Source organism: Catharus ustulatus, chromosome 23 (assembly GCF_009819885.2).
Source record: "Catharus ustulatus isolate bCatUst1 chromosome 23, bCatUst1.pri.v2, whole genome shotgun sequence".
Lineage (NCBI taxonomy): Eukaryota > Metazoa > Chordata > Aves > Passeriformes > Turdidae > Catharus > Catharus ustulatus.
The window spans coordinates 6,227,564-6,254,078 of NC_046243.1; the positions used below are offsets into that span (position 1 = coordinate 6,227,564).

Here is a 26,515-nt window from a genome sequence, read left to right on the forward strand (position 1 = left end):
TCCTTCCCAGCCCATTGTGGGAAGCAGCAGGAGGCACAAGTGAGCCCGGAGGGGCTGGGCAGCCTCCAGCCCCGCTCTGACTCTGCATGTAGATGAAGCAGCCCCGGCTCTGGGAGCTGCTGCTGCTCAGTTCTCAGGGAAGTCCTTTTCTGTGCTCGGCTCCCTGCTGAGACAGCCCTTTTCAGCTTTTCCATCCCCCAGTCCCTGCTCCTGCACAACACAGGCAAACTTGATTGAATTAAAGACCCAGGAGAACATGGTTTATTTTCTTCTCTTCAAGGCATTTCAGAAAAGATTTTTAATTGGTTTAAAAAAAAAGATGCTGAACAAAATGCAATGGTTTTCAGCCTCTTGAAGCAGCAGTAATAGATAGCACTATTTAACACTGCTGAGTGGAACCACAAGCAGGAGCTGTGACTGGCAATTTAAAGCAAGCTCAGAGAGGTTTCTAGTTTATTTAAAGTCTAAAGTGTTTACTCTCAAAAGAAAACCAGAACCTTCAAGTGTTTGCCCTTCCCACACCATGTTCCAATAATCCAGCCTCTCTGAGAAGAGCAGAGCCTGGGAGGCAGCTTTTCCTACACCAATTCAACAGAGACAAGCACCTCAATGCATAATTAATAACATTTCATCCCTGAAATGCTTCTCTTGCACACAGAGCCTCCAGTGATTGCAGGGAGCTGCTTGCACATCAAGAATATCCCTGCAAGTGATGTGACACCCCAGTGAATTCCTAATCTGGGCCACAGCAGAGGGAGCAGCCACACTGCATCTGCAGGGCAGGATACAGGGAAGGGCTCCACTGCCAGAGGGCAGGGATGGATGGATGGATGGATATTGGGCAGGAATTGTTCCCTGGGAGGGTGGGGAGGCCCTGGAATGGAATTCCCAGAGCAGCTGTGGCTGCCCCTGGATCCCTGGCAGTGTCCAAGGCCAGGCTGGACAGGGCTGGGAGCCCCCTGGGACAGTGGGAGGTGTCCATGCCATGGCAGGGGTGGAACGAGATGAGATGGGCTGTAAGGTCCCCCCCAACCCAAACCATTCCATGATTCCTTCAAATCAGCTCAGTATTCCAGGCCCCTCCCATGAGTGAAACACCAAAGCAAAGGAGAACAGGTATTGTCTCCCCAGCACCCTGCCAAGAGTTTCTCTCAGCACAGGATGTCCCAGGAGTTCCCATTTTTACAAGGAATGATGCTAAACCACAATCCCAGTCCCACAGAAATCCATGGTGCTTTGACCCCCTGCAGGTCAGCACCACTGATGCTGCTCATGCACTCAGAGCCTCTACCTGCACCTCAGACTACAGCAACCCCTGAGATCAGCCATTCCCTGCAAAGAAACTGCTCCTCAAGGGAACCTGGAATCTCACACAGGACTTGGAAGGTGTTGATTAACCCTCAGGATTATCCCCATTATGGGTTCCTCACTTGAGTTCAAAACCCCTAAAGAGTCTCTGTGCCCAAATCCAACCTGTTTCACACTAAACTGTCACAGAAAAGGCCTTTTCCTGCACAGCTCTATATCTTACACACAGCTTTGGGTTTTTGAATGCCCAAGATCCCACATGCCATGGCTACCCCAGGGAAATCACTACCAAAGGCCCATGTCCAACAGCAGACACTTAGAAAAAAAAAGAGAAAAACCCCCACATGATCAATCAACCAGTGACATTTCCTCAGCAAACTCACTCTACCCTACAACAATTTATGGCTTAAGTCACCATAATATTGGCTGTCAAGGCAGTCTCCCAGCCCCCAGGGCATTTCAAACCCTGCTGAGCACAAATCTCTGCAACAAGCACAAACTTGGCAAATATCTGTGAGCTCCAGCCCATGTCCTGCTCTTGGGAGCCCCAGGTGCCACCCAAAGGGCAGCCCAGCAGCAGCACACACTCAGGGTGCAATGGGCAAATGGACAATTTAATACTTGAATTTCCTTTGAAAACTGAACCAAATCAAGTTGTGTTTTCCCTACTGATTTATGGAACAGCCATGTCCTGGCCCTGTGCAGCAAGAGGTCAGTGACTGCAGGGCTGATGTGACCAGGAATGGCTCTGCTGCTCCACACAGGCAGCTGCTCTGTTCCAAGCATGTGATAAAACTTGGATGCTGTTGTGTTACAGACTTCACATGGCCTAGAAAGCTCACTGGGAAAATCTTTGTTCTCCCAGGCTGACAGTCACACAGGGAACTCAGGGCCTGTGGCATTACAATTGAGTTCAAAGTCCTGCATTTGAAAGGTCTTTTCACCAAATTCTCTAATGAAAACAACACTCACACACACTCCTGTGCCAGGATATTAAACATGACAAAAATCTGACTTCACCCAGACTGGGCTTCTGTTTTTTCCTGACACCAACTTTCAAGGTGTTCCTGTTAGGATGTTATTTATTCATGCAGATACTCTCACACACAGAGAAGAAATGCAGTGAAGGACAGGGAAATGGCAAACAAGAAAGGAATCCCTGCCTGCCTGTCTCAGCCAGCACGAGCTGCAGAACCCTCAGCACCTGTGATGTTCTTAAATCTCATCGAGCCACAAAGTGCAAACAGACAGGATCAGCACCAGAGCCAAGCTCTTAAGCTTCCCTCAGTCATTGTAATTAACACCTGATCATTTCAAGTTAAGAACAAATTAACCCCCTGACAAGCACAATCACAGATTACACAGAAATTGATTTATAAACAGGGAGGAGCACGTGGCTGAGCCAGGGGTGGAGCTGGCCTGAACAGCTCCTCAGAGGGCAGGCAGCTGGCACAATTCAGCTTCACTTGGTGAAGGTTCAACTGCTTTCCTTAGTACTTTTAGGACTAACTGCAGAAGATTCAGCCCCCAGTAATTAGATATTTGAAGCTGAATCCCTTGTGCTTATCCTAGAAATGCCCAAGTGAATGAAGAGCACGGGCTGGGATTCACGTGGCTGACAGACAAAGGCATTAACACCACGGGCAGCTCCCAGGCAGACACAAAGCTCCCACTGCCCCAGCTCCTGCAGGAACAGGGACCCTGCCTCACCTGAGGGGGGGCTTTCTTCAGCAGCACCAGAAGGGCTTGCAAGACCAGATTGGAGAACCGAGGTCCAATTGGGACATAATCTGAAAGGAAAAATGCATTTTGATGGCCATGGAGCGAATGCACATTTAAGGCACTTCACTGTATCAAAACCAGTTCAATGCTGCTGATAATTTCCAGTTTGCCATGATTCAACATTGCAAATACATCAATATTTCTGCAGCAGCCAGCACAGCTCTCCCTCCCCCTGACTCACCTAAAAGTCGCTCAATGTCATCCACAACAACACAGCTGAGCTGGGACTTGTAGGCATCATCAAAGATCTGAAAAACAGTGAAATATCTCAGTGTTAAACCTCAGCCACAGGACTACCACAGCCACAGCTGCTCATGTGGGTTCAGCTGAACACAGCAGCACTGAGAGGAATAATCTGAGAATGAACCACGTAGGTAATGAGAGATCAGCCTCCCTGCAGGCAACAAAACACTGCCATCTCCACAAATCCACTTTATTTGTTCATTTACCTCCCACCCTTGGCAACAAGCAGCTGCCCTGAGGTTCACTGTAAGCCAGGAGAAACCAGCACCATTGCTGTTTTTGGAGCTGGGGCAATACTGATAATGTAACACACAGAGAACTTTCCCAAGTGCACCACAGCTGTGAAGCTTTTCTCCTCAGGCTGGATGCTGGGTACCCAGCAGGGAGAAGGGACTGACTCAGGTGTGGATCTCAGCCCCAGCCACCCTTCCTGGAGCAGCACAGAGTGTCCTGCACAGCTCTGGCTGGGAGCAGCAGGCAGCACTAAGGACAGCAGTGGTGCTACAGCAATCCCTGATTCCAGTGAGTGCAAAAGGCTCCTTTTGGGATCTAAGACACAAACTGGACCCCCAGTTACAGGTGCATTGCTTCTCTCAAGCACCTTCCTTCCCTCAGAAACTCCACAACCCTGCACCAATGTGATCAGAGTAACATTCAGCTCCACTCAGTACCATTCATCTGAGGAGGAACTGCTGGGCTGCTCCAGGAAATGGAAATGTTCAACTCACTCCCATTGCCTGGCTCCTCAGGTTGTTAAAGCTCTTGTTTAACTCAGGACCCCACCTCAGAACGGCTCCTAGGCAGGATCTGTTCTCCCCAGGTGCAGCCCTAAGTCCTTCCTGCCTCCTCCTTCCCAGGCAGAGCTCCAGCCCTGCCCATCCCAGATGTGTTGTGCTGCAGTGTCTGCCAGGATCACCCACCAGAACACAGCCCTGAAACCTTCCCCAGTCACTCAGTGCCACAAAACACTGACAGGAGTCTGCAGTGACAGCACAGCAGGGAATGGATTCCCACTGCTAGGGGGCAGGGTGGATGGGGTATTGGGATGGAATTCCTCCCTGGGAGGGTGAGGGGCCCTGGCACAGGGTGCCCAGAGCAGCTGGGGCTGCCCCTGGATCCCTGGAAGTGTCCATGGCCAGGCTGGGCTGGGCTGGAGCAGCCTGGGACAGTGGGAGGTGTCCCTGCCATGGCAGGGGTGACACTGGATGGGCTTCAAGGTCCCTCCCAACCCAATCCATTCTACAATTCTGTGATACATTCAACTTTATAAATAAATACATGCAGGATTTTCAGACCTAGAGAGAGCACAGAAACACCATCCCCAAGGGAATTCACCTTTCCCTCCACAAGAGAACCCAGGGCTGTCACCAGCACAGGGGAGGACACATACATACCTTCTTCATGGCCTGGCACTTGGCTGTTTCAGAAAACCCAATCATCTTGTCAGGAGAACAGATCTTGATAAAGGGGAAGTTGGATTCTTCTGCTATTTTTGCTGCTAAAGCAGTCTTCCCACTGTGGGGGGGGCCTGAAGCAAAGGACAAACAAGGGATAAACATGGGATAAAACAGCACTGACAATGCTCAGTGTGGATGAGACTTGGGGTATATTTAGAATTCCATCCAGAGGCATCTGCATTGTGAAATGAGCATTCTTCCTGCTTGCAGAAGGAACAGACTAACTCCTGCTGCAACCCAATCCTCCACATGAAGGCAATTCATGGAACTACCTGAGCATATGCAGAACGATTTGCCATGGCACAAAAGAGGACATTACATTTTCTGCAGGAGCAGCCATGGCACCAAAATGTGTGAGTTTGTGTTTTGGATAAATTGCTTGAGCTTATGTCTTGTCTCAGTATGATCTCTGCTGGCACCTTGGCAAACAAGTCAGCAGAACCATCAGGGAAACACTGGCAGAGACAATTTGTTATTTGCTTGAATTCACACCAGGATAATTCAGAGACCAAAGACACACCTGAATCCAGGCACCCAACATCAATCAGTTTGTAGGGACAGAAGAAATTGCTGGGCACTAACACAAAGAACTATTCAGGGTTAACTCCAAAACTACAGACCACAAGCAACAGTGGTAACCCATTTTTTTGGACTTTGGGAAAGGAAAAAGGGAAGAGAGAAATACCAAATTCTGCTCTAATATAACAAATTCTTCTCCAAAACCTGTAACACAGATATGGAACCAGTTTCCAATATCTGGAAACTCTCCTTAGTCAGCAACACTCTGGATAGAGGGAAATCCACCTTTAACTGACAGAGTCACCTCAGTGTGGCTGTTTGAACTCAGCTAATTGCACTGATGAACCCTCCAGTGACTTCAAAGAGAATTTAGACAACTGACTCAGCTAGGGACATCTCCACTGTAAACCAACCAAACTCAGGTTATTCACTGGGTACGTTTTGGTTTTCACCTGGGTACATTGCCCAGGCAAACTCAAGTTATTCACTGGGTACATTTTGGTTTTTTCCTGGGTACATTCCCCAGCCAAACTCAGGTTATTCACTGGGTACATTTTGGTTTTTTCCTGGGTACATTCCCCAGCCAAACTCAGGTTATTCACTGGGTACATTTTGGTTTTTACCTGGGTACATTCCCCAGCCAAACGCAGGTTATTCACTGGGTACATTTTGGTTTTTATCTGGGTACATTCCCTTCTCCCCAGCACAGGATTCCCTCTGGCTGAGACAGTTTTTATATAAAGCAATTTCACCCAAGCAAACAGAAAGAGCCCAGCTCCATTTCTCCCCAAGGTGTTTGCTGCAGGTGCAGGATGTCAGAGTGAGCAGTGGCAGGAGCAGCCTGCAGAGGGCATTTCCCAGGAGCTTTCCCTGCAGAGGGCATTTCCCAGGTGTTTCCCTGCAGAGGACATTTCCCAGGTGTTTCCCTGCAGAGGACATTTCCCAGGAGCTTTCCTTGCAGAGGGCATTTCCCAGGTGTTTCCCTGCAGAGGGCATTTCCCAGTGTTTCCCTGCAGAGGGCATTTCCCAGTGTTCCCTCAGCTGTACCTTCCAGCAGGACGCTGACCAGGGGAGTGCGGTCGCTGTTCTTGGTCTGCTGCACCAGCAGCTCCCCATCATCCAACACCCTCGTCACTGGGTCCCCCCACTTAATGATCCCATTCATGATGTAGCTGGCATAGTCTTCCTGGTTGGTTCCAAATGCCTGTAGAAAAGAGGGAACACTTCTTTTACCAAAATATTTTTCATCCCATCATAAAAACCATGAAACAAAAATGAGCAGGAGCAAGGCTCTGCAGGATGCTGAAGTGAGACAGTCCCAGCCCCTGGTGACTCACAGCATTCCAGCTCAGAGGGCTGAACACAGCTGGGGACCAGGCACGTTCAGAAACATCTTCTGATACGCCCCCACAACCAGTTCTAGTCAGTGCAAGTTGCCAGTGGGCTCTGACTCCACACACGTGGAGACAATTCTCAGAAATGAGGCTCAAACCTCCTCCTACAGCCCAGGGTAAAGCTCACCCAGGAACTGAAGTGGCCTAAAAGGCAGAGCTGTGACAAGGAGAACCACCCCCCTCCCCCCAAGCTGTTCTTTATCTGTTCTAGTTCTCTTTACAACTCTCTGGGCAGCAACAGGCACACAGAGAGCTCAGAGCTCCCCACCTGCACAGCACAGGACATGTCAGCCCACAGGGCACCACTGCTGGGTGACCCCAAAGGAACAGGGCACCACTGCTGGGTGACCCCAAAGGAAGCTGCTCCCCCATCACTGACTGTCCCTGCAGTCCCACTGTGCCCACTCACAGGTTTGATATCGTTCTCCAAGGATGCGAAGAAATCCCCTCTGGTCACACGCAGGCTCTCTGCCTTCTCCATGTCCACCTCCACTTTGTTGCTGGCCTAGAAAGGCAGGAAAGGACACTGAGCTCCAGCAGCACCAGCTCCTCCCCAGCTCCCCTCCACAGCCCAGCCCTGTGGCTGCTCTGGGTCAGTAAGGATTTTCTGTCAGGGATTTGCTGGGTGGCCCTGGAGCCATCCCCACCTCCAAGAGGCACAGCCCAGCCCCACAGAGCCACCCAGGGCAGCTGTGCCACCCCTCTGGGTGATGCTGAAGGGCAGGGGATGTCTGTGACCCCCATTCCAGAGAAGCCACCCCAGCTAAGAACAGGACTGAAGCTCTGGCCCATCCTTGCTGCTGGAGTCAGTGAGGCTCAGACTGGTGCCAGTGTGGGACTGACCTCAGCCCAGTTCAAACTTGCAGAACTCACTGGGATTACAGAGGTACCCTTAGGAGCTGGGAACTAAGACAAAGAAACTGTGTTTAACCCTCAAAGGAGTGTCCTAAACATTCTCCTCCACTAGGGACCTGCAAGAACAGAGTGCACCAGAGCATGGGAAGGAAAAATAACAACAAAAAAATGACATGGGAGCATTGAAGAGCAGTCCCTGAACAGCAGCCACAGCACTCCAGGCTGGCCAATCCTCCTGTGCCAGACACATAGCCAGAGGATGGCTGAAATGAGAGAGACCCTTCTCCCAAAAACACTCAACCAAGCACAGAGGGTGCCAAATAAACAACTGAGGGGCTCTTTAGTCCAGGTGATCACTTTGCAGAGGGAGGTGAAGGTACCTGAAACACTCAGTATATTCCTGGAGTTGTGTGTACACTAAAACCAGGGGGGCTCTTACCTCCCCAGCCTTTAATGAGCTCATGTTTTAATTCTTCTCACACACACTTTGAGAGACAATCACAAGAGTTTAAATGATTCAGGAGACAATGCCCCTTCATTTCCATTTGTGCTCTTGCTTCTCACAGGTGCTTCTGGAAACTAGGTCAGGCCTATGATGTATATTTTAAATTTTCAGTACTTGTAGGAAAGAATCAAGTACTTCACTGCATCATTTAGCTAAAAGCAACTTCAGAATGAAGAATATTACCCAAAATTACTGTGTCAAAGTGTTTGAAAAGCAAAACAACACGTGGCCACTTCCCATGTGGAAAACACATCCATACATTAGTGAGATGTGGATCACAAACCACCCCAGAGGAGGGGACTGTTCTTTCACATTTGCACATTGCCATCTCCCCTTTTCCCACATGATTTCTTGGCACTACAGGGAATAGATCAAAACACCAACACTCCCCAAAGTCACCCAAAACTCAAGCACTGAGAAAACATCAACTATAAGCAAAATTAATTATTTAAGGAAAATGTTTTGCCTGCAAAAGGAAGAATCCAGAAGTGCTGATTTTTTTTTGAGACAGAGCACAAGAAAATGAGAAAGTGATGATGTTTGTGGTTTTTTTGCTATATGAAACAACTTGTCAAGTATTATGGTTATACAAGAACTAATTAGCAGGAAGAGTAATTTTTCCTTTAGAAAGAGCACTCCCAGGAGATAAAAATGTCTGAGCAGCAAATGATTCCTCACTTAAATGAAAGTGTGATTTGCTCTCCTCAATTTGAGACTGAGCAGATTTTTACTGAACAAGAGCTCTGTGCTGTGGGATTGGTGTCCAGGGCTTTTCCCTACAGGAGCTGCCCCCAGTCCTGGCCAGGGGAGCAGGGGCTGTGCCTCAGGCTCCTTCCTCACCACCTCATCATCTCATATTTCAACACCACTGAATAGTGAGCTGTGCATCTGCCTTCACACCCCTGACATTTCATGGCCCTGACCTCCCTCCTGAGACACACTGAATGGGGCTGGGGAGGCAGGGAAGTGTTCCCAGGGAACAGAGGGAGCTGGGAAGGCTGCAGGACTCAGGGGATGTGGGGTGATCACCATGTCAGCACTTATTTGCAGTGGAAGACTTTGGACAAAGCTCTCTGAACTCAACCAACACTTGCAGCACAGGATGCCCCTCAAGGCTGAACACTTCACACAAAGCACATCTCTGCTGTTCTGCTGTGGCATTAGGAAACAGTGCACAGCCATCCCCACTCCCTGACCCCAGCACTCTCACACTCTCCATAACTCTTCACCATGCTTGCTGCAGGAATCCCAGTTTAATTATTTTTCCACAGAAAACCCTCCTGAACCTCTGACCCCTGCTGCCATTCCATACCCTGGTTCTAGCATGATCCATGTACTCCAGGGATTTATCCATGATGGAATCACAGCCCCACTTTTGCTGTCTACCTCTCCTAGGAAATTCCAACCTTGCTATTTTGCTGTTTTCACTGACAGTGACTGAGCTGGGATTTCCAGAGCATTCCAGTTCCAAGAACTTGACCCCAGGTGATGGCCAGGTCAGTCCCCATCCCTGCCTCCACCTGTTGAAGTCTCTCTCCCAGTGGACATCTAAAATTCATTGGCATCTTGTGCAGTGACATTCACTGGTGACCTTTGTCTTTATGCCTCAAACCAGCTCTGAGACTGTAACCTCCCCCTCACAGAACATTCAGGAACACACTGAGCTGCTCAAGCTCCAGCACAGCCTCCCTATAAATGGCTGTTCTAATCCCTACCTTGTCTCCTGGGTCCAATGCACAAACTGTGCTCAAGACTTTCAGTTTTTATCCAAACATCCTCAAAACCCACCCCTTCCACCCCACCAAGCTGTGCAAGAGGCACTTGGAGGGCAGGAGAGGGAATTCAGAAGGAAGGAAAAGCACAGGGCAAAGGGGGTGCCCACATGAATTTCATCTCCTAAAGCACACTGATAGGCCACTTTCCATTTGGAAATCAACATTCAATATTCCAAAGGTAATTCTTTTCCCTTTTTTGCCCCAGTAGGAGATGACAGGACTGACCTTAATGTGCCTGTTCATGGCAGTGGACTGAGCAGCTCGAACCAAACCTTCCAGCTCAGCACCACTGAAGTTTTTGGTCTCCACTGCCAGCTCTGCAATGTCCACATCCTCAGCCAGCAGCTGGTGCTCCCTCATCCTCACTGTGTGGATGTGGAGGATCTGGAACCGGCCCTTCTCATCTGGCAGGCCTGGCATGGGGAACAGAACACACCCAAAGCCCTGAGCACAGCACTGCAAATCCCCCTGCCCTCCCTCAATGTCCCTCCCTCCCAAGGCCCTTCTCACCACGAGCATCTGGCACTTACAATGAGGGTGTTTGATGATGCTTTTCACTGCTCATTACATTAACTGGTAACTGAGCAGTGAGCAGAGAGAAAAGCACAAGGCTGAGTTTCTTTCCTCAGGGTTCCACCAAGTGGGTTGCTCTCAGATTTCCACAGCAGGAATGACCACGTGCTCAGCCCCCTGGCATCCCTCCCACCAATGCAGCTCCCACCTTGCAATTACCATGGAATGGTTTGGGTTGAAGGGACCTTAAAGCCCAGCCAATGTCACCCCTGCCATGGCAGGGACACCTCCCACTGTCCCAGGCTGCTCCCAGCCCTGTCCAGCCTGGCCTTGGACACTGCCAGGGATCCAGGGGCAGCCACAGCTGTTCTGGGCATCCTGTGCCAGGGCCTGCCCACCCTTTCCATAACAGATTTCTTCCTTATATCCCATCTGACCCTGTCCTCTGTCCATTAAAAGTCTCTGCTCCTTGCCCTGTCACTACAGGCCCTGATAAAATCTGTTCTGCTCCTCTGTCCCTGAGTGCCCTTTCATAGGGAGTCACATCCACTAATTACTGAATCAACTGAAAGTTTACTCTCCCAAAGTCCAGAGCCTTGACTTCCCTCTTCATAAGGCCCATATCATTCCTATAAAATGTTCCTTTTCATTTCCCAGCCTGCACCTTAGCAAGTCCCTTCTGAAGCAGATGGCTACAGAAGATCCTTCTCTTAGAAGAGTAACCTGTGAGTCTGGCACATCATCCTGAGCCCCCTGTGCTCAGCCCCTCTCAGGTGCCTCCCCAGCCTCTGCTCCAAGGATCTGATATTTGCACTGAGCAGTGTTTGTGCTGAGGGGATGTGAAAAGACATTTTACAATGTGCACAGTTCCCAGGAGCATTCAGTCCTTGTCACCTGATCATTTATTCCAGGATCCCTGAGCTTTTCACCAGTCCCAGGCTGTTCTCTGCCCCATCTTTCTTCAGTGAATTGTTACCTCAGCACTGAGCCCAGCCAGGCACCCTTCAGGCTCCACCATAATCTTCACTGACCAAATTCTGATCTCAAATGCAAAGTCAGTGATCAGTTCTCTTGTATCTAAGATAATTCGGGCTTACTTTCTTAATAAAGCCTACCTGATCAGATATTCCCTAACTTCCCCACACTGGGGTGAGGCAGATGTGCACAGGTACAAAGGTCCCTTTTCAGTGACTGACAGACATCTGCTCTTCCAGTTGCCAGATGAAATGGCAAACCAAGCTCTTGGCTCACTTTTAGTTCACTCACTGCTCTTGCCTGGCCTTCCTGCAATTCCCAACCAGGAATAACCCAGCACCATTATTTGCCTCCTTTCCTTCACACAAGAGATTCAGTGTCCTGCCTGCCCATCCTGCCCACTCTGGGCACAAACTGAGGTCAGGTTTATCAGTAGGGATACAGTGGTATTTTATTGGTCTGATTTCATTTCTATTCTGGAGGGAGCTGCAGTGAGTTCAGCACCTGAGCCATGCTGGGGATTGTTCACATTATGATCTGTATTTGCTTTGCTGCTGTAGGTTCATGAAGCTGAGGAGCTGGGACCTGCAGTGTGCTTACCAATCTCCATCTTCACCTCCAGCCTCCCCGGCCTCAGCAGGGCCTCATCAATCAGGTCAGGTCTGTTGGTCATTCCTGAAGTCAAAGTTAAAAACAAAACTGTTATCTGAGCTTCCTGAGTGGGTTCCAGCCCCTGGTACAGCCCATAGAGCTAGGGAGATACTAAAGGAGTCCCCAAAAGACAGACACTCATCTTCTGGATCTTGTGGAATGCTGGGAAAGGCCCTGAGGGACAGTCAGGGCACCAGGGATCAAAGCCGTGCTTGTGGCTGTACCTACCTGTCCTTCAGGAGCACCTGCAGGGCTCCTGCAGCAGGACAAGCACAGCTGGAGCAGCCCCATTCCCCCAGTCCATCCATCAGTCAATTCTATCAATCCTTGCAGGTTTCCCTGAACTATGGAACCCTTCTTATCAAAAACTGAAGAAGGGAATTGCTGAAAGCAGCAATATCTGCCAAGCACAGCAGCATCTCCCTTTAAAGCTGCTGCTCCAGCAGGAGCCATGGTACCTCAGCTGACCTGCAGTGAGCAAACAGCAGAGCTCACCCAGCCCTCAGGACACCCCACATACCAATGACCAGGATGTTGTTGAGCTGCTCCACACCATCGATTTTGGAGAGCAGCTGGTTCACCACGGTGTCATGCACACCAGTGCTGCCAGCCATGCTGCCCCTCTGCTTGCAGATGGCATCAATCTCATCAAAAATGATGATGTGCACCCCACTGTTGGCTCCAAGCTGTGGGAGAGAGGATGTGGCAGGAATGTCAGCAGCCTGATTGCTGAGAGCAATCCAAAATCACCAAGCTCAGCCACACAGACACAGCTCTGAAAGTGCCTGTGTGCCCTGTGTGTGTCTGTGTGTCTGTGTGTGTGCCTCACCCCTTCCCAGGGAACTTCCTGCCCATCTCCACATCAGAGGGCTCTCCCCAAACTCAGGACTTGTCAAGGGAGAGCACAAGGCTGAGCAAGCCAAGCCAAGGCCAAAGCTGGAGCAGGCAGCTCCCAGCACTCAGTACCTGGGCCAGGGAACAAGGCTGCTCTGGGGAGGGAGGGAGGGAGGGATGCACCAGGGTGGGAACACCCCAGGCTGGACTGAAGTTAGTAAACACACAGCTTGCCAGAGCAGCTTTGTTGATGGTATTTTGAAGGAGCCCAGACTCTCTGTGCCAGCCAGAGCCAGAACTGCCATTTCCAGGTTCACTCAGGGGTGAGGCAGTTGCAGCTGCTAAGAGAACAGGATACTTTTTGTGACTGCATTATGAAAAGCTTTTTCCCTTCAAATTCCACCTCTAAAACATCTTTTGTGGCCAGTGCAGCCCATGTTATCACTGGGTGAATGTGCTGGCCCTGGCAATCTGCCCCAGACACAGGCAGCACAATGCCAACCTTTTGGAGACCTTTTTAATCTCCCAGCTGTCATCAGGCCCAGCCCCTGCAGCCAATATCGAGTGGTATTTAACAGGTGTGTTATTGCCAAGGGAAAGCAGCTCCCAGAGACACTGCAACCACCAGGGAGCAGGAGATTGCTCACGTGGGTCTGTACTACCACACAGAGCTGATTGACTGACTAATAAACCTCTTGCTGAAGAAATGAAATTATTTCAAGTCACCTCTAAAATCTGTGCCTTGTGAGCTGAATAAAATTAAGGGATCATTTGCTAATGACTACTGAAAAGACTTCCCTGTGTTTAACTGTGACTAGCCTGACATTTGATTTTCTTTACCAGAAAATTTATCAAGATCAAGTCATCCACAGCAAAGAAAAATTACCATAGCACACATGAAAGAAGCACTTACACCATGAAAGTAAAGACTGGGGTTTTGAAAGCCAGTTAAAGCAATGGATAAAAAAACATCACTGGATAAAAACAAAATCTTTATCTACACTTCCAGTTTCAAAGATCTCTAGTTTCAAGACAATATTCTCATCTATTAATTTTCTGCTGAGAAAAATTAATCATATGTTGATTAGAACATTTCAAGTGCTATAACATACCAACATGCCTGAACCTAAAAACCTGAAAAGCTTATGTGCCTGCTTAATTTAGTAAGAAAAATCCAAATAGATTCAATTACATCTCTCCCACCAAAAAAAAAAAAAACAACCAAAACAAACAAACAAAAACTAAAAACAGAGGGAAATTTGTACAATGTGAGTTCTGAGTTTGAAGGAATTTTTGGAGCAGGTGACAGCACATGGAAGCAAGCAGGGTGGGCACTGCTGTATTATTCCCAAATAACAATAACTGTGCTGGAATCTCAGCACACTGTCCCTGACTGCAGGGCTGGCTGGAGCCCAGCTGCCTTTCCAGCTCCCAAGAGTGTTTTCACAGCTGAGAGTGTGTGAGCCTGCACAACACCAACACTCACCAGCAATACCCAAGCCAAGCAGTGACTCTGCCTTTCATGGAAGCCGTGATTCGCAGATTCCAGACCCACACTCCCATTCTGTGTGTCCTTACCCTCCTCTGCTCCTCCTCTGCATCAGCAAACAGCTTCCTGATGTTGGCCTCAGACTCCCCCACGTATTTGTTGAGGATTTCAGGGCCGTTGACCACCTTTGGCTCCCTGGCATTGAGCATCTTCCCGATCTGCCGCGCCATCAGCGTCTTGCCGCAGCCCGGGGGCCCGTACAGCAGGATCCCCTTCACGTGCTTGCAGCCTGCAAGGACAGGGAGCAGGCTCAGAGAGGAAGGGACACAGCACTGACAGAGGCACTTCTCCAAGGAGCTGGCAGAGATGGGCCAGAGCTCTGCTCTGAAATCCAAACACCAAATTCAAAGCCAGCATCCATCAGGCACACGGAGCTGGAACTCCTGGTCAGGAACACACAGCACCTGAGATCCCTTGGGAAAGGTGGGAATAACAATTCTGACCAAGAGGAGGTCCTAGGGATGCTGCTCATTCCCAAGTAGAGAGGGGTTGCAGATAACTTCTTTTTACATCCTGCACACCAAGCAAGGCAGACTCAGATTCTTCAAAGAGAAAATGAGGAATTTCATGTGATAACACCAAACTTTTAACTCCTGTACTGGGCTTTGGTGAGTCCCATATCACACATCCAGTTCTGGCTACAAGTTCATAGAATAAATACTCAAAAAACTGAAAAAAACTTCCAAGAAGCATCAGAACCATCAGCCCAAAAACCTGTAATTAGAAAGACCTGAAATATTCTAATTTGTTCAAATAACAGGACCTTGGACACTGTGTATGAGAATTTAAATTCTCTCCTGCAGGGAAAGAGAGGATGCAATTGCTGCAAGCTGAGGCTGGACACATCCCAGTCAGTGACAGGCACACGTGTCCCAGGTGTCCCAGCTCCTGGGAGAGGCTGCAGCTGTGAACAAGAAGAGTTTCCCTGAAGGATTGGTGGAATTGTGGATCTTGTGGATCAATATGCTGAATATCCTCATGGCCAAACTCCCCTGTGTGTGTGCCCTGCCTCACCCTGTGCCAGGAGAGGCTGTGGGACCAGCCCCTGTCCACAGCCAGGTTTGGTTTGTTCCTTTAATGAGACTCTCAGTGCTCAGACCAAATCTGGCCAGGAGGAAAAGTAACTGCACAAGACTGAACCTTTGGCCTGGAAGCTGCTGCTGGAAAACCCTGCAGGAGGAGAGCAGAGATGTGTTCTAAACACTGAGCAGCAGGCCCAGGGAAAGCCTCAGAGGAGAGGGGGGACATGGGTGAGTGGTGGCCTCAGAAGTGTTGGGGGAATGGTGGGACTCAGAAGGCTTTTTCCATTTTTTAATGAATATATGAAAATCTATTTTTTACTTCATTCTTGCAGGTTGGCTTCTCCAAGAATGTGACCCTGCAGTGTTCAGGATGCACATTAAAAGCAAAGCCCAAAACAGGCAGCAAACTGACGGCCCAAGCTCAGACTGAGGGACCTGAGCTCAGTTCCTGCCAGGCTCAAGGAGCTGAGCACATGGAGCTGTCTGTCACCCCACAGGATGATTGCCCTCCTGCCTTCTGCCTTGTCTCAGCTCCATGGTAACCTCACCCCATCCCACAGAGCCCTCAGGGCTGCTCAGACCTCAGGGCAATTCTGCCTGCAAAGGACAAGCACTTATCCCTTATCACCTTCCCAACACTCTGCTGTGATTTCATTTACTCCTGAAGGTTATGGCAATAAAGAATTGATCTCAGTCTGAATAACTGCTCAATAGAACTTAATTCCTGTGACCCCACATGCTCCCTTCCCTCTCTCTGGCTGTTCATTCACTGCAGTGAAGTTCCAGGATGACACTGCCATGAGGAGCAGCTGATCCCTCCCAAACCCCAGAGAGCAGCAGTGCTGCACTGGGTAAGCCCAGCAATAAAGATGAGAGATCCTGCTGGGCTTCTCTGCAGATAAAAAATTTACTACAGAAATCAGGAGCTGTGGCTAAGAACTCATGAGTCAGCATGGAGGCATCTGTGAGTCAAAAGCATAAACAACATAAACTGGCAGTGAAGACAAATTTCACAGGGGAGGGAGTGAGGCACAGATAAATTAAAAGCTCTTCCTGTCAAATTCTTGTCATGAGGGCATTGTTACCATAGGGGAACATGATCCCCTCTGTAACCAAACAGCACCAGGCAGGACAGTGCTGACAAGTGATCCCTGCAGGGAAATCCCAGCACAGCAATGCTCCAAGAGCTCCTGGGCCCCAGCATGAGGCCACCAAAGGGTAGAGAGGCCACCAAAGGGCTACAGAGGCCACCAAAGGGCTCTGGCAGGTCAGGGCTCTGTTCCTGCCGAGCGAGGCAGGGCTGTGGTATCCCAGGGAGTGGCAGTGCCAGGGTGCTCACAACACAAACACCAACAGTTTGGGCCTCACTTGTTCTTCTGTTTTTCTTCTAAGTCCTATGAGAAGTGTCTGAGGCAGCTGAGGGGGCTCAGCCTGGAGCAAAGGAGGCTCAGGGGGGCCCTTGTGGCTCTGCACAGCTCCCTGACAGGAGGGACAGTGAGGAGGGGACAGGCTCTGCTCCAGGGAACAGGGACAGGAGGAGAGGGAACGGCCTCAGGCTGGGCCAGGGCAGGCTCAGGGTGGACACCAGCAGGAATTTCCCCATGGAAAGGGTACTCAGGCCTTGGCAGGGGCTGTCCAGGGAGGTTTGGAGTGTCCATCCCTGGGGGACACCTTGGAGGTGCCCAAGGAATGCCCAGAACAGGCACTCCATGCTGGTGACAAGGTGGGGATCAGGCACAGGTTGGACTCAATGGTCTTGGAAGTCTTTTCCAATCTTAACGATTCTGGGATTCCTGCAACTCCCAATCTCTCTCCTAGAAGGAGTACAACTGAGTTATATCCCCCAGAAGCTTCTCTTCCACAGCCCAAAAAATTTGAACTTCTTGAAAAGCACAAACATTCCCCTGTCTGCATGAGCTGCCTCAGCCACAGCAGAGGGCTCAGCCTGGGACACCCCACACCCAGAATCTCATCTCCTACAGAGAGAGTGGAACACAAAACACAAACTGGCTTGGACAAATCTGCTTAGGAACTTCCTAGAATGTTCACTTTCTTCCTGTTCAAGGGAAAAGGAAAGGGAAAAGCAAAGGGAAAGGAAAGGGAACAGGAAAGGAATTCTGGAATGCTCTGAGCAGGAAGGGACCACCAGGATTATCCAGTCCCACCCCCAGCCCTGCACAGACCCCCCCCAGTAATCCCAGCCTGAGCATCCCTGGCAGTGCTGGAGCTCTGGCAGCCTCAGGGCTGGGATCATTCCCTGGGGAGCGTGGGCAGTGCCCAGCACCCTCTGGGTGAGGGAAGAACCTTTCCCTGATCCCCAACCCTGACCCTCCAGCTGTTCCCTTGGGTCCTGAGTCTTCCCCAGAGAATTCCCAGCTCTGAGCCCAGCAGGTTCCCTGAGACATTCCCCAGCTCACCCAGATGAGCTCAGCCCATGCTGGACAATCCACACTCCCCCTCCCTGAACCCTGAGCACATCACTGACCACCTGCTGCAAGACTTGGTTGCCACTGAATGGGCAACATTGAGAGCAGGGTCTGAGTCAGGTGGCAGAACATTCCTGGACCCAAAGCAATTAGTTCCTCTTCAAAAAAAAAAAAAAAAAAACTGTCACAAGCAACTCCAGCAGACATTTCCCTTTTCAGCCACGTTCACCTGGCTAAAATCAAAGTTTTAAGGACAAGCAGGACTTTATTAAAATAGACAGGTGATGACAAATCACAAATGTTACCTCTCAAATCACAGTGGGATCCTCTGCACCACACAGGAATTTTGATTAAGTTTATCTCCCCTCTGCTGACTTCACCAATGTGGCCCAAATGTCAATACTATTATGAGAATCTTTCTAAACACAAATTACACCTGTGCAGACATCTCCAACCAGTTCAGCTCATCATTTGATGAGCTCCCAAAAAAGGTCATTGCTGTAACCTGATCCTTAAATTATGCCATTCAGTGACAGTTAAGAGGCTGAATAGGGACATTAACAGGAACTCAAACATACAAATATGGGAAACAAAATATGAGGGAAAATTCATAAAAACTTCTGAGAATGGGAGAGTCACTGGTGTTACCAATGGAAGTCAAACTCTGTTTTGACCCAGAAGGACAAGATAAAGTTTATTTGTTCAATTCTCCCTCTTCAATTTATTGCAGAGATCAGAAGAACTGATTTAGCAAAACAGGGATTTTCTACTTGGGAGTGTAATTCCCCTTTTAATTGAAATCAAAGCATTCTGGTGTGATTGGATCACTCAGATGCACCACCAGGAACCTGCATGGATGGCAAGGCCCCAGCCCAGCAGGGAGATGTTTATCTCTGCACATTCATCTTGGGGCAGGTTACAGGAAGTTCAGGGCTCCCAGACTTCACCTGCCACACAGGCAAAATTTCCCTCAAAGTAGAGTTGGGTGGAATTTCCCTCTCCTCTCATGCTGTAAGCCCAGAGTCACTCCAGGCTCCTGTTAGCCTTCCCACGGGACTGCCAATCCAACACAGAGTGGTGTCTGTTTGGAATTCAAAGGTGGGGCAGGGAAAGGGCCACACCTGAACCAGAATTTTTCTCAATGGACAGAATGTTGATTTATTAAATCCTTTGCCATTAGAAAGGGAAGACAAAGTAAAGTTCTCCATAGACCTTTGGAAACAGATTCCTCACCACATGCCATTGGCTCTGAGTTCAGTGCACACATCTAGCAGGAGGCAATAATGAGATTTATGACAAGGGCATTTGTCCATTTCTGAGGGAATGTGCTAGAAATGAAAATAAATCAGCTTGAGAGACACTTCCAACAGAATGCCTTTGGCTACATAAACAGAATCAGGACACTCAGGAAAAGGGATTTTGTAAGAGTATAAACAAACAAAACCAAGCACAGTAGCAAAGAGTAAATCTATCTTACCAGAGCTGCAGGAACATCCCTAATTCCAGAGGCAGCTTCTGTGGGAAGCTGAGCACAGCCAGGATGTTCACAGCCCCATCCCACCTGGGTGCCAGTGACACAAATGCCACCAGCATTCCCTGCTTTCCAGGACACAGCTGGGTCAGTCCCTGCTGAGAACACACTGGGATTTGGGAATGCCTGATGAACAATTCATGCCTTGTGAGCATGTACAGACACCCAGGGGCACAGGGACAGCTCAGGGCTCCCAGCTGGGGACAAAATGGAGATGCCAGACCATGGTGATGCCACCAACCAACAGCCCTGCAGCCAGCTGGAGCAGGAGCAAAGCCCTCCCAGTACCCACTGATGGCTCTGGCCATCCATGCAGAAATTCCTTGCTGCAGGTTTGGTGTAAAGCCCCTTCCCCTCCCCCCAAACAATCTGCCACATTCCCATTTCTATATCCCTGTGTTGAAAGGGAATCATTTTCTTTGGTGACTGGGTAGAATTTGGAAGTCCCCTCTCTCATCCCCCTCCCTTCCAGTCAGTTCCCTCTGTGCCCAGAAGTTTTCCTGTCCCCCCACCCTGATGCCCTCCTCCCAAGTTTTTCCAGCTGTATCCAGCAATCCAACACAGGAACCAATTACACATCAGCTCCTTCCCTGGGGGATACCTGAGTCAATCTCTGCTTTTAAGAAGGGGGAGGCAAGTGACAGATGTCAGGGACTTCACTGTTCTCTCCAAAGGAAGAGTTCAGTGCCCAGATCAGCCAGGCTGGCCCTGGCTCCAGGCGCCTCAGGGTGAGCAGAACATTTTGTGTTAAATCCCATTTGGAGAAGAGCACTGGTCCATTCTCAGCAAGGAAGAAGAGTTAACAACAGCAAATGCTGAGTTCAAGCTGTTAAATACTTTTTTACACCAGTAAAGACTTGACATATTATGTGACACCTGATATTAATAAAAGTGACAAATGGGCAGGAACAGGAAACAGAAACAGAAAAGGAGCAAGGGACACAACTGTTGGATACTGGCAGATCACCTGGACATGAACTTCACCCAAGGGAACTCAGAGTGGGTGAAATCATCTCAAAGTCAGTGAGAACCTGAACAGGGTGGGTGAGAAACCAGGGGGAAGATGATGAACATCAGCCCTGATGTTATAAAGGGAAAAGGGAACTGTGGGGTTGGACTAAACTGAGAGGTCCCTTCCAACCTCAGCTGTGCTCTCACTGTGTGGTACAGAGCTAGCACTAACCTGATGGCTGGAAAATTCTGAGATAATGTCTTTTTCTTCAACCCACTTTAAAAAAGACTACAAGAAGTAGCCAGAGCATCTTTATTAGGCCATTCTGAGACAACCTCCCTCCAGGAAAACATGGGGGTCCCACACACAGGGTTTGAGGAAACAAAGAAAGCAAGAGAGGGACATTTAGATTTCCCTAGATATAAATAGGTGTTAGACATCCCCCTAGACATGCAGGGAAAGCACAGAATGAAAGTAGAGGTGGATGAAAAGTAGATTAAACCCCACAAACTCTAAAGCACAGAGAGAAATGATCCATCCTGAATTTAGTGGCATGTGGTGCCTGGGAGAAGGAACAGAACAGAATGCTCCAATTAAATCTGCACACTGCACAGCCAAGAGCCACAAACACACTGGCAGGCAGGATTAAATCCATCTGAAATCTGTGTAACCTGATGCACGAGTCTCTAAGCTGGGGAGGAATAATGAACTGCATGTTGCAAAACAAAAAAATCATCCCAGTGAGGATCCTACCCAGGCCCAGCCAGAACCTGCTGATCACAATGGATCCATGCTCTGGGCTGGGCACCACAGTCCTGAGCAGGGAAGGGAGGCCAGAGGAGGAGAAATAATGATGGGTGATACAGAGATCATGAGAAATGGCCTCAGAATGCCAGAGCTGGCCTGGAGAATGCTGGAGAGACAGGACCAGACTGGATGCAAAGGCTGAGAGCAGCACCCAGCCCTGGGACAGTGCCCAGCAGGGCCTGGCATTGCCAGCACCCCAGCTAAGGTTAGCCATGCCTGACACTGATTTACAATTAAAATTATCCTATTTTCAGAATAGCTGAGTGAGAACCTTCCCATCATTATTCTTCTTGTACAGTATCTGAGTACTTTGAGAACATTAATGAATTAATTTTTAAGGCAGCTTAACAGACAAGCCTCCACTTCAGACAGAATCTGAGGAAGAAAATAATCTGAGTGTCTGCTCATTTCAATGTTCCCCTTGTGTGCTGTTCATACTTCACTTCTCATCATGAGCTGGACTTCAAAATCACAGAGCTCTGAGACCAACTGATCCTGAGAGGGCAGGGCAAGAGCACAGGTTCAGATGGTTCCCAGGAGACAGAACCCACCCTCAAAAAGTCTCATTTAGCTAATTTGTGGTAGCAGGAGAGGATGGGGAATTTGGGTTCTGTTTCAGCCTCATAGAAGGAACCTGTAACACCAAACATTTCCATACCTGTTATTAAACTATAACAACAAGTCCATACAAAATTTGCTCTTTGAGCCTCTACAACAATTAATTTGCCACAGGAGTCAGAGAAATCCCTTCCCTGCTGCAAGTCAAGACTCTGTTTCAAAGCTTGGGGACACCAGAGTGTTCTTAAATAAGGAAAAGAGGGTCAGCACAAGTGTTCTGTTTTCAAGTCTGAGAAGAAACTTTGCAGTTTTGTTGCAAGTTACAGCTCCAGGCACCAAATATCAAAGATGTTGTTCCAAGTGGCTAAATATCTCTTGGAGTCAGGGGAAAAGCAAAAACAACAAAAAGAGAGAACACTGTTCTAGGCAAGAGCACAAGCTGGTGAATGAGCTGGATTTAAAGCCTCAGCAGAAAAAACAGCATTTACCATGGATGGGAAGAAAACACAACATTTGTCAAATACACAGAGGCGCTTCAGCTGAGGAGGAGGATGCTCTGAACTGCAGCAGAGTAACCAAAGCCAGACTCCCTTCACCACAGTGACAGCTTTACTGTGAGCTGCATGGCACAGACATCCTGAAAGGGCTCGAAGAGGAGAAGGATTCCCTGGAAACAGGGCTGGGAAGGGCTGTCCCTCAGGGAGAACCTGACTGCTGCCTCCCTCCAGCAGTGCCCCCAGGGGTGAGGTTCCTTCCTCAGAAGTCATTCCTATGAGTGAGGCACCAAAATGTTTCCAGACATCTTCCTCAAATCTCATTCAGGTGAGGATTTAATTCCATTTGGCAGCCACAAGATTATCAGGAGTCAAGCATCAGTCACTCTTCCCTGGGAGGGTGGGCAGGGCTGGCACAGGGAGCCCAGAGCAGCCCCTGGATCCCTGGCAGTGTCCAGGGCCAGGCTGGACAGGGCTGGGAGCAGCCTGGGACAGTGGGAGGTGTCCCTGCCATGGCAGGGGTGGCACTGGAGGGGCTTTAAGGTCCCTCCCAACCCAAACCAGTCTGGGATTCTGTCACATCACACCAAGCAGGGAGCTGATTTAGCTCAAAAATGACCCTACAAACTGTCTTTATTAATAGTAATTTTGCTGCCAACTGTATTAGCTCCCTACAAAGTCATACAAGCCCAAAGCCACCAGAGCAGGGCTGGGACATGCACAGATGGGAAAAGCAAACTGTCCCTTCCAGGCCAGAGGGAGCTCAGGCAGGGTGAGTGCCCAGCTGGGGCTGAGCTGACATTTCTGCTCTTGGATAAATCAAGGCTTGTACCACCAGAGCAGTGTTCCCTCCCTTGGATGATATGGTTAACTAACATTGATTTATGTGCTCCAAACCCAGAACATTCCTTGGAAGTTAGATAAACCACACACAAATTGCAAGTAATGCTGGAAGGGTCTATAGAGCCTCTATGTAGTTATGAACAGAAATATTTATTGCATTTGGCCTGGAAGCTGCAGTCTGGGAGCACTGGGCAAAGAACACAACTGGGTGAGCACTGCAGCACCAGGGAGCAAGCAAATTCCTTCTTTTCCTTTCCCAATAAATTATTCACAAAGGTGAACAGCTGTCACACTGACATTTCAGATCTGAAATATAGTTAAGAGCAAGTTATAACTAAGGCAAAGAAAATGAATGTCAGAAAGTTTTTGTTTTTTCAAATTTCAGATAAGCTCTTTAGCCCTGGGGTTAATCAGAGCTCAGGAGCTCTGCTCCCAGTCCAACTTCTTCCCTAAAAAATCTCTTTGTGCTGCCTGGGTGTAAACATGCACAGTTAGGGTACTTGTATTTAATGTCATTTAATGGGGCACACCTTTAATTCATTGCCCAGGGTAATCCAAATACCAGTGGTCCTTTAGAGAATCTTTGTCTTCCTTTATTAAACAACTCCAATTATCTTTTACCTTTACATGTGGTGCCACCAAGGACTCTGTACTGCAGGCACAGAATCAGAGAATCCCAGAATGGTTTGGGTTGGGAGGGACCCTAAACCCCCCCAGTGCCACCCCTGCCATGGCAGGGACACCTCCCACTGTCCCAGGCTGCTCCCAGCCCTGTCCAGCCTGGCCTTGGGCACTGCCAGGGATCCAGGGGCAGCCCCAGCTGCTCTGGGCACCCTGAGCCAGGGCCCCTCACCCTCCCAGGGAACAATTCCTGCCCAATATCTAACCCAAATCTCTCCTCTTCTGTTAGTTTAAAACCATTCCCATTCCAGTCATCACCTGTCCATGTAAAAAATCAATCTCCCCTGTTTTATAAGCCCCCTCTAGGCACTGCAAGGGGCTCTAAGATCCTCCCAGAGCCTTCTCCTCTCCAGGCTGAACAGTCCCAGCTCTCCCAGCCTGGCTCCATGGGAAGATTTCATGAATGCACACAATGGCTGCTTCAGAAGGTAAAATATTTCAAATACAGGAGGCTGGCTGTCAGCAACAGTGCTGAGCTGGACTCCAGTGCCTCTGGGTAAAAGCTGTTCTTCCCACAGCCAGCACCACTTCTCTTATTCCTTCTCTCTGCAGAGCAGTTAAATATTTAACAAATTTAAGCATTTTATGTTCTCAAGCAGAAGCAGAGAAGTTTTATCTCGCTCACAGCCACAACCCTCCTGAGAACCAAGAGCATCCCCCAAAGGCCTCAGCTCTCAGACTGACAGGAATTAAAAGGCAGGAGAGAGAGAATCAGGCACTGGACCCAGCCCTGGGGATTCTCCATAGCTCCTCCATACGTGTCCAAAGCCCCAAGGAGAGACTGAAGGCACATCCCAGGGAAGTTTACTTTGCATCAATTCCACAGCACTGGAAGCTCCACACACCCCCACACAAACAGGATGTGTCTCCTGATGGAAATCTGTTTTGTAATCAAAATCTTGATTGCTTCATTTGTGGGGAGAGGGAAGGTGGATCAGAAACATAAACATACACAGAAATTATACAGCTATGGATTCCAGGTTCAAATATGAACCCACAGAGATTATATTCCAGAACAAGGAGCAGCCAGAACATCCCCAGCCACGTTCTGTGACAGAACCAGACACCTGCAGCTGCACACTGCTTACTAAAAACTAAACCTTGCACCATTTATCTGCCTGCCAGCACATGTTTACCAAGTGCTGGGACAGCTTTTCCTTCCCTTGACCCAAAAAGAGAAGTTATATTTAGAATCTGTGCTTCTATTTCACAGACTCCAGGACGTGCCATGGCCTGTGCATCCTCCCCAGCATTTCAAACCTGAGCAGCAGAACTCCCAGCCCAGCTCAGCTGGGGGAGGACAGGCTCATGGTGCAGCTGCCAGGAGAGCTGGGATGGAAAAGAGATTATGGCAGGAGCATTAAGACAAAATTTCCTCTGAGCTGATGGACAGATCCTGGCCAGGCAGTCAGGAACAGGAGCAGTGTCACTGCTAGGGATAAATGAAGCATTCAAGGAGGGAGAGTTTCACAGAACCATGGAATGGTTTGGGTTGGAGGAGACCTTAAAGCCCATCTCATTCCAACCCCCTGCCATGGACTGGGACACCTTCCACCAGAGCAGGCTGCTCAGAGCCCCAGTATCAGAACAACATCCAGTTAAACTATGTGTTTCATTCCTTCAGACATTCCACATTCAGGGCTGAGTGTTTGTGTTGGGTTTGTCTCCCTTCCCCAGCCAAGCACCAAGAGTCCAAAATTTGGGAGTTCCAGGGGAAGAAGAGGCTCTGCTGGATCCCTCAGACACTGCTGTGTTAGAGCCCCCAGGGTGTGAGCTGTGTCCAGCCCTCACACAGCAGGGACAGGCCTGCACCCTGTGCCCAGCCACACTTCTCAGGTTACACTCACCCATTTGCTCCACAATTTCAGGTGGGAAAACTCGTGAAGCAAAAGCTCTTCGGAAAATATCTGAGAATTCTTTATCCAGGCCTCCAATGCCCATTTTCTCAAAATTCCAGTCGGGGTTGATGATTGACTGCCGGTTCTCCTTGGTCTTTGATTTACCTGCAAAAGCCAAGCAATGGTTTCAAACCCAGCCCAGCAGAACTGCAGCACACACAGCTACAGACACCAGAACAGCTCTGCAGGTCACACCCCATCCCATGAACTCTGTGCTCAATTTCAAACGTTGGCCAGGACACACTGTGACAAGGACACAAGGACAGCCCACCAGAGACCCAGCTTGGTAAATGATCCCCAGCCTTCCCACTGCCCAGGTCAGGAGTTTCTCCAGCCAGGTGTTGTTCCTATGTACTGAAGAATCCACAGGAGATTTCTCTGCCACAGATTCACCCAAATGCCCCTGGACTCACCTAACCTCAGCACTCAGCTCTCATGGCTGCTGCCAGGGGCAGCATCCACCCTTTTCCACCTTGGAAGAACAAAGGTTTGTCCTGCATCCTCCTCAGTCCTGCCTTTCCCAGCTCCCTGTTCTTCCTTGTGCAGCAGCAGCTCCACACTGAACCCTTGTTCCTCTCTGCCTCCCACAGCCTCTGATGGGCAAATGGGGCTGCAGGAGCTGCAGTTTGGTTGTACCTCCAATACAGGCACAGAATGATGGATGCTGTGCTTTGTTCATATGCCTCTGTAACAGTATGTGATCATCCTTAGCAGTCACATTTAACAGCTCTAACAGGGCTCACACTGCAGGAGATGGGTGCAGCATTCCCTTGATCCTGCCCAGGATCTGGGTCCACCACAGCCATCAGAGGTCAGCTCAGCTCTTCCTCCCACACATCATTTACAGCTCTTTGTACTCCATCTCCTCTGCCATTTCCTGCTTCAGTCACTGAGCTCAGTCAGAGCCAGCCTGGGCACCTCACTGCTCCAGCTCTTTCCCAGC

The 26,515-nt window shown here is 49.3% G+C and overlaps 1 protein-coding gene across 2 annotated transcripts in view; it reads right to left on the reverse strand.

Annotated features, from left to right (window-relative positions):
- NSF (N-ethylmaleimide sensitive factor, vesicle fusing ATPase) overlaps positions 1-26,515 on the reverse strand; it is a 73,939-nt gene that overhangs the window by 15,344 nt on the left and 32,080 nt on the right. For both annotated transcript variants that reach the window (XM_033078833.1, XM_033078834.1), the window contains exons 8-17: positions 25,522-25,677; positions 14,390-14,589; positions 12,498-12,663; positions 11,927-12,001; positions 10,064-10,251; positions 7,113-7,208; positions 6,357-6,513; positions 4,728-4,861; positions 3,272-3,338; positions 3,019-3,098 (exon numbers count right to left, since the gene is read on the reverse strand). In XM_033078833.1, coding sequence (XP_032934724.1) covers positions 3,019-3,098; positions 3,272-3,338; positions 4,728-4,861; positions 6,357-6,513; positions 7,113-7,208; positions 10,064-10,251; positions 11,927-12,001; positions 12,498-12,663; positions 14,390-14,589; positions 25,522-25,677 — 1,319 coding nt within the window. The remainder of the gene's footprint in view (positions 1-3,018; positions 3,099-3,271; positions 3,339-4,727; positions 4,862-6,356; positions 6,514-7,112; positions 7,209-10,063; positions 10,252-11,926; positions 12,002-12,497; positions 12,664-14,389; positions 14,590-25,521; positions 25,678-26,515) is intronic.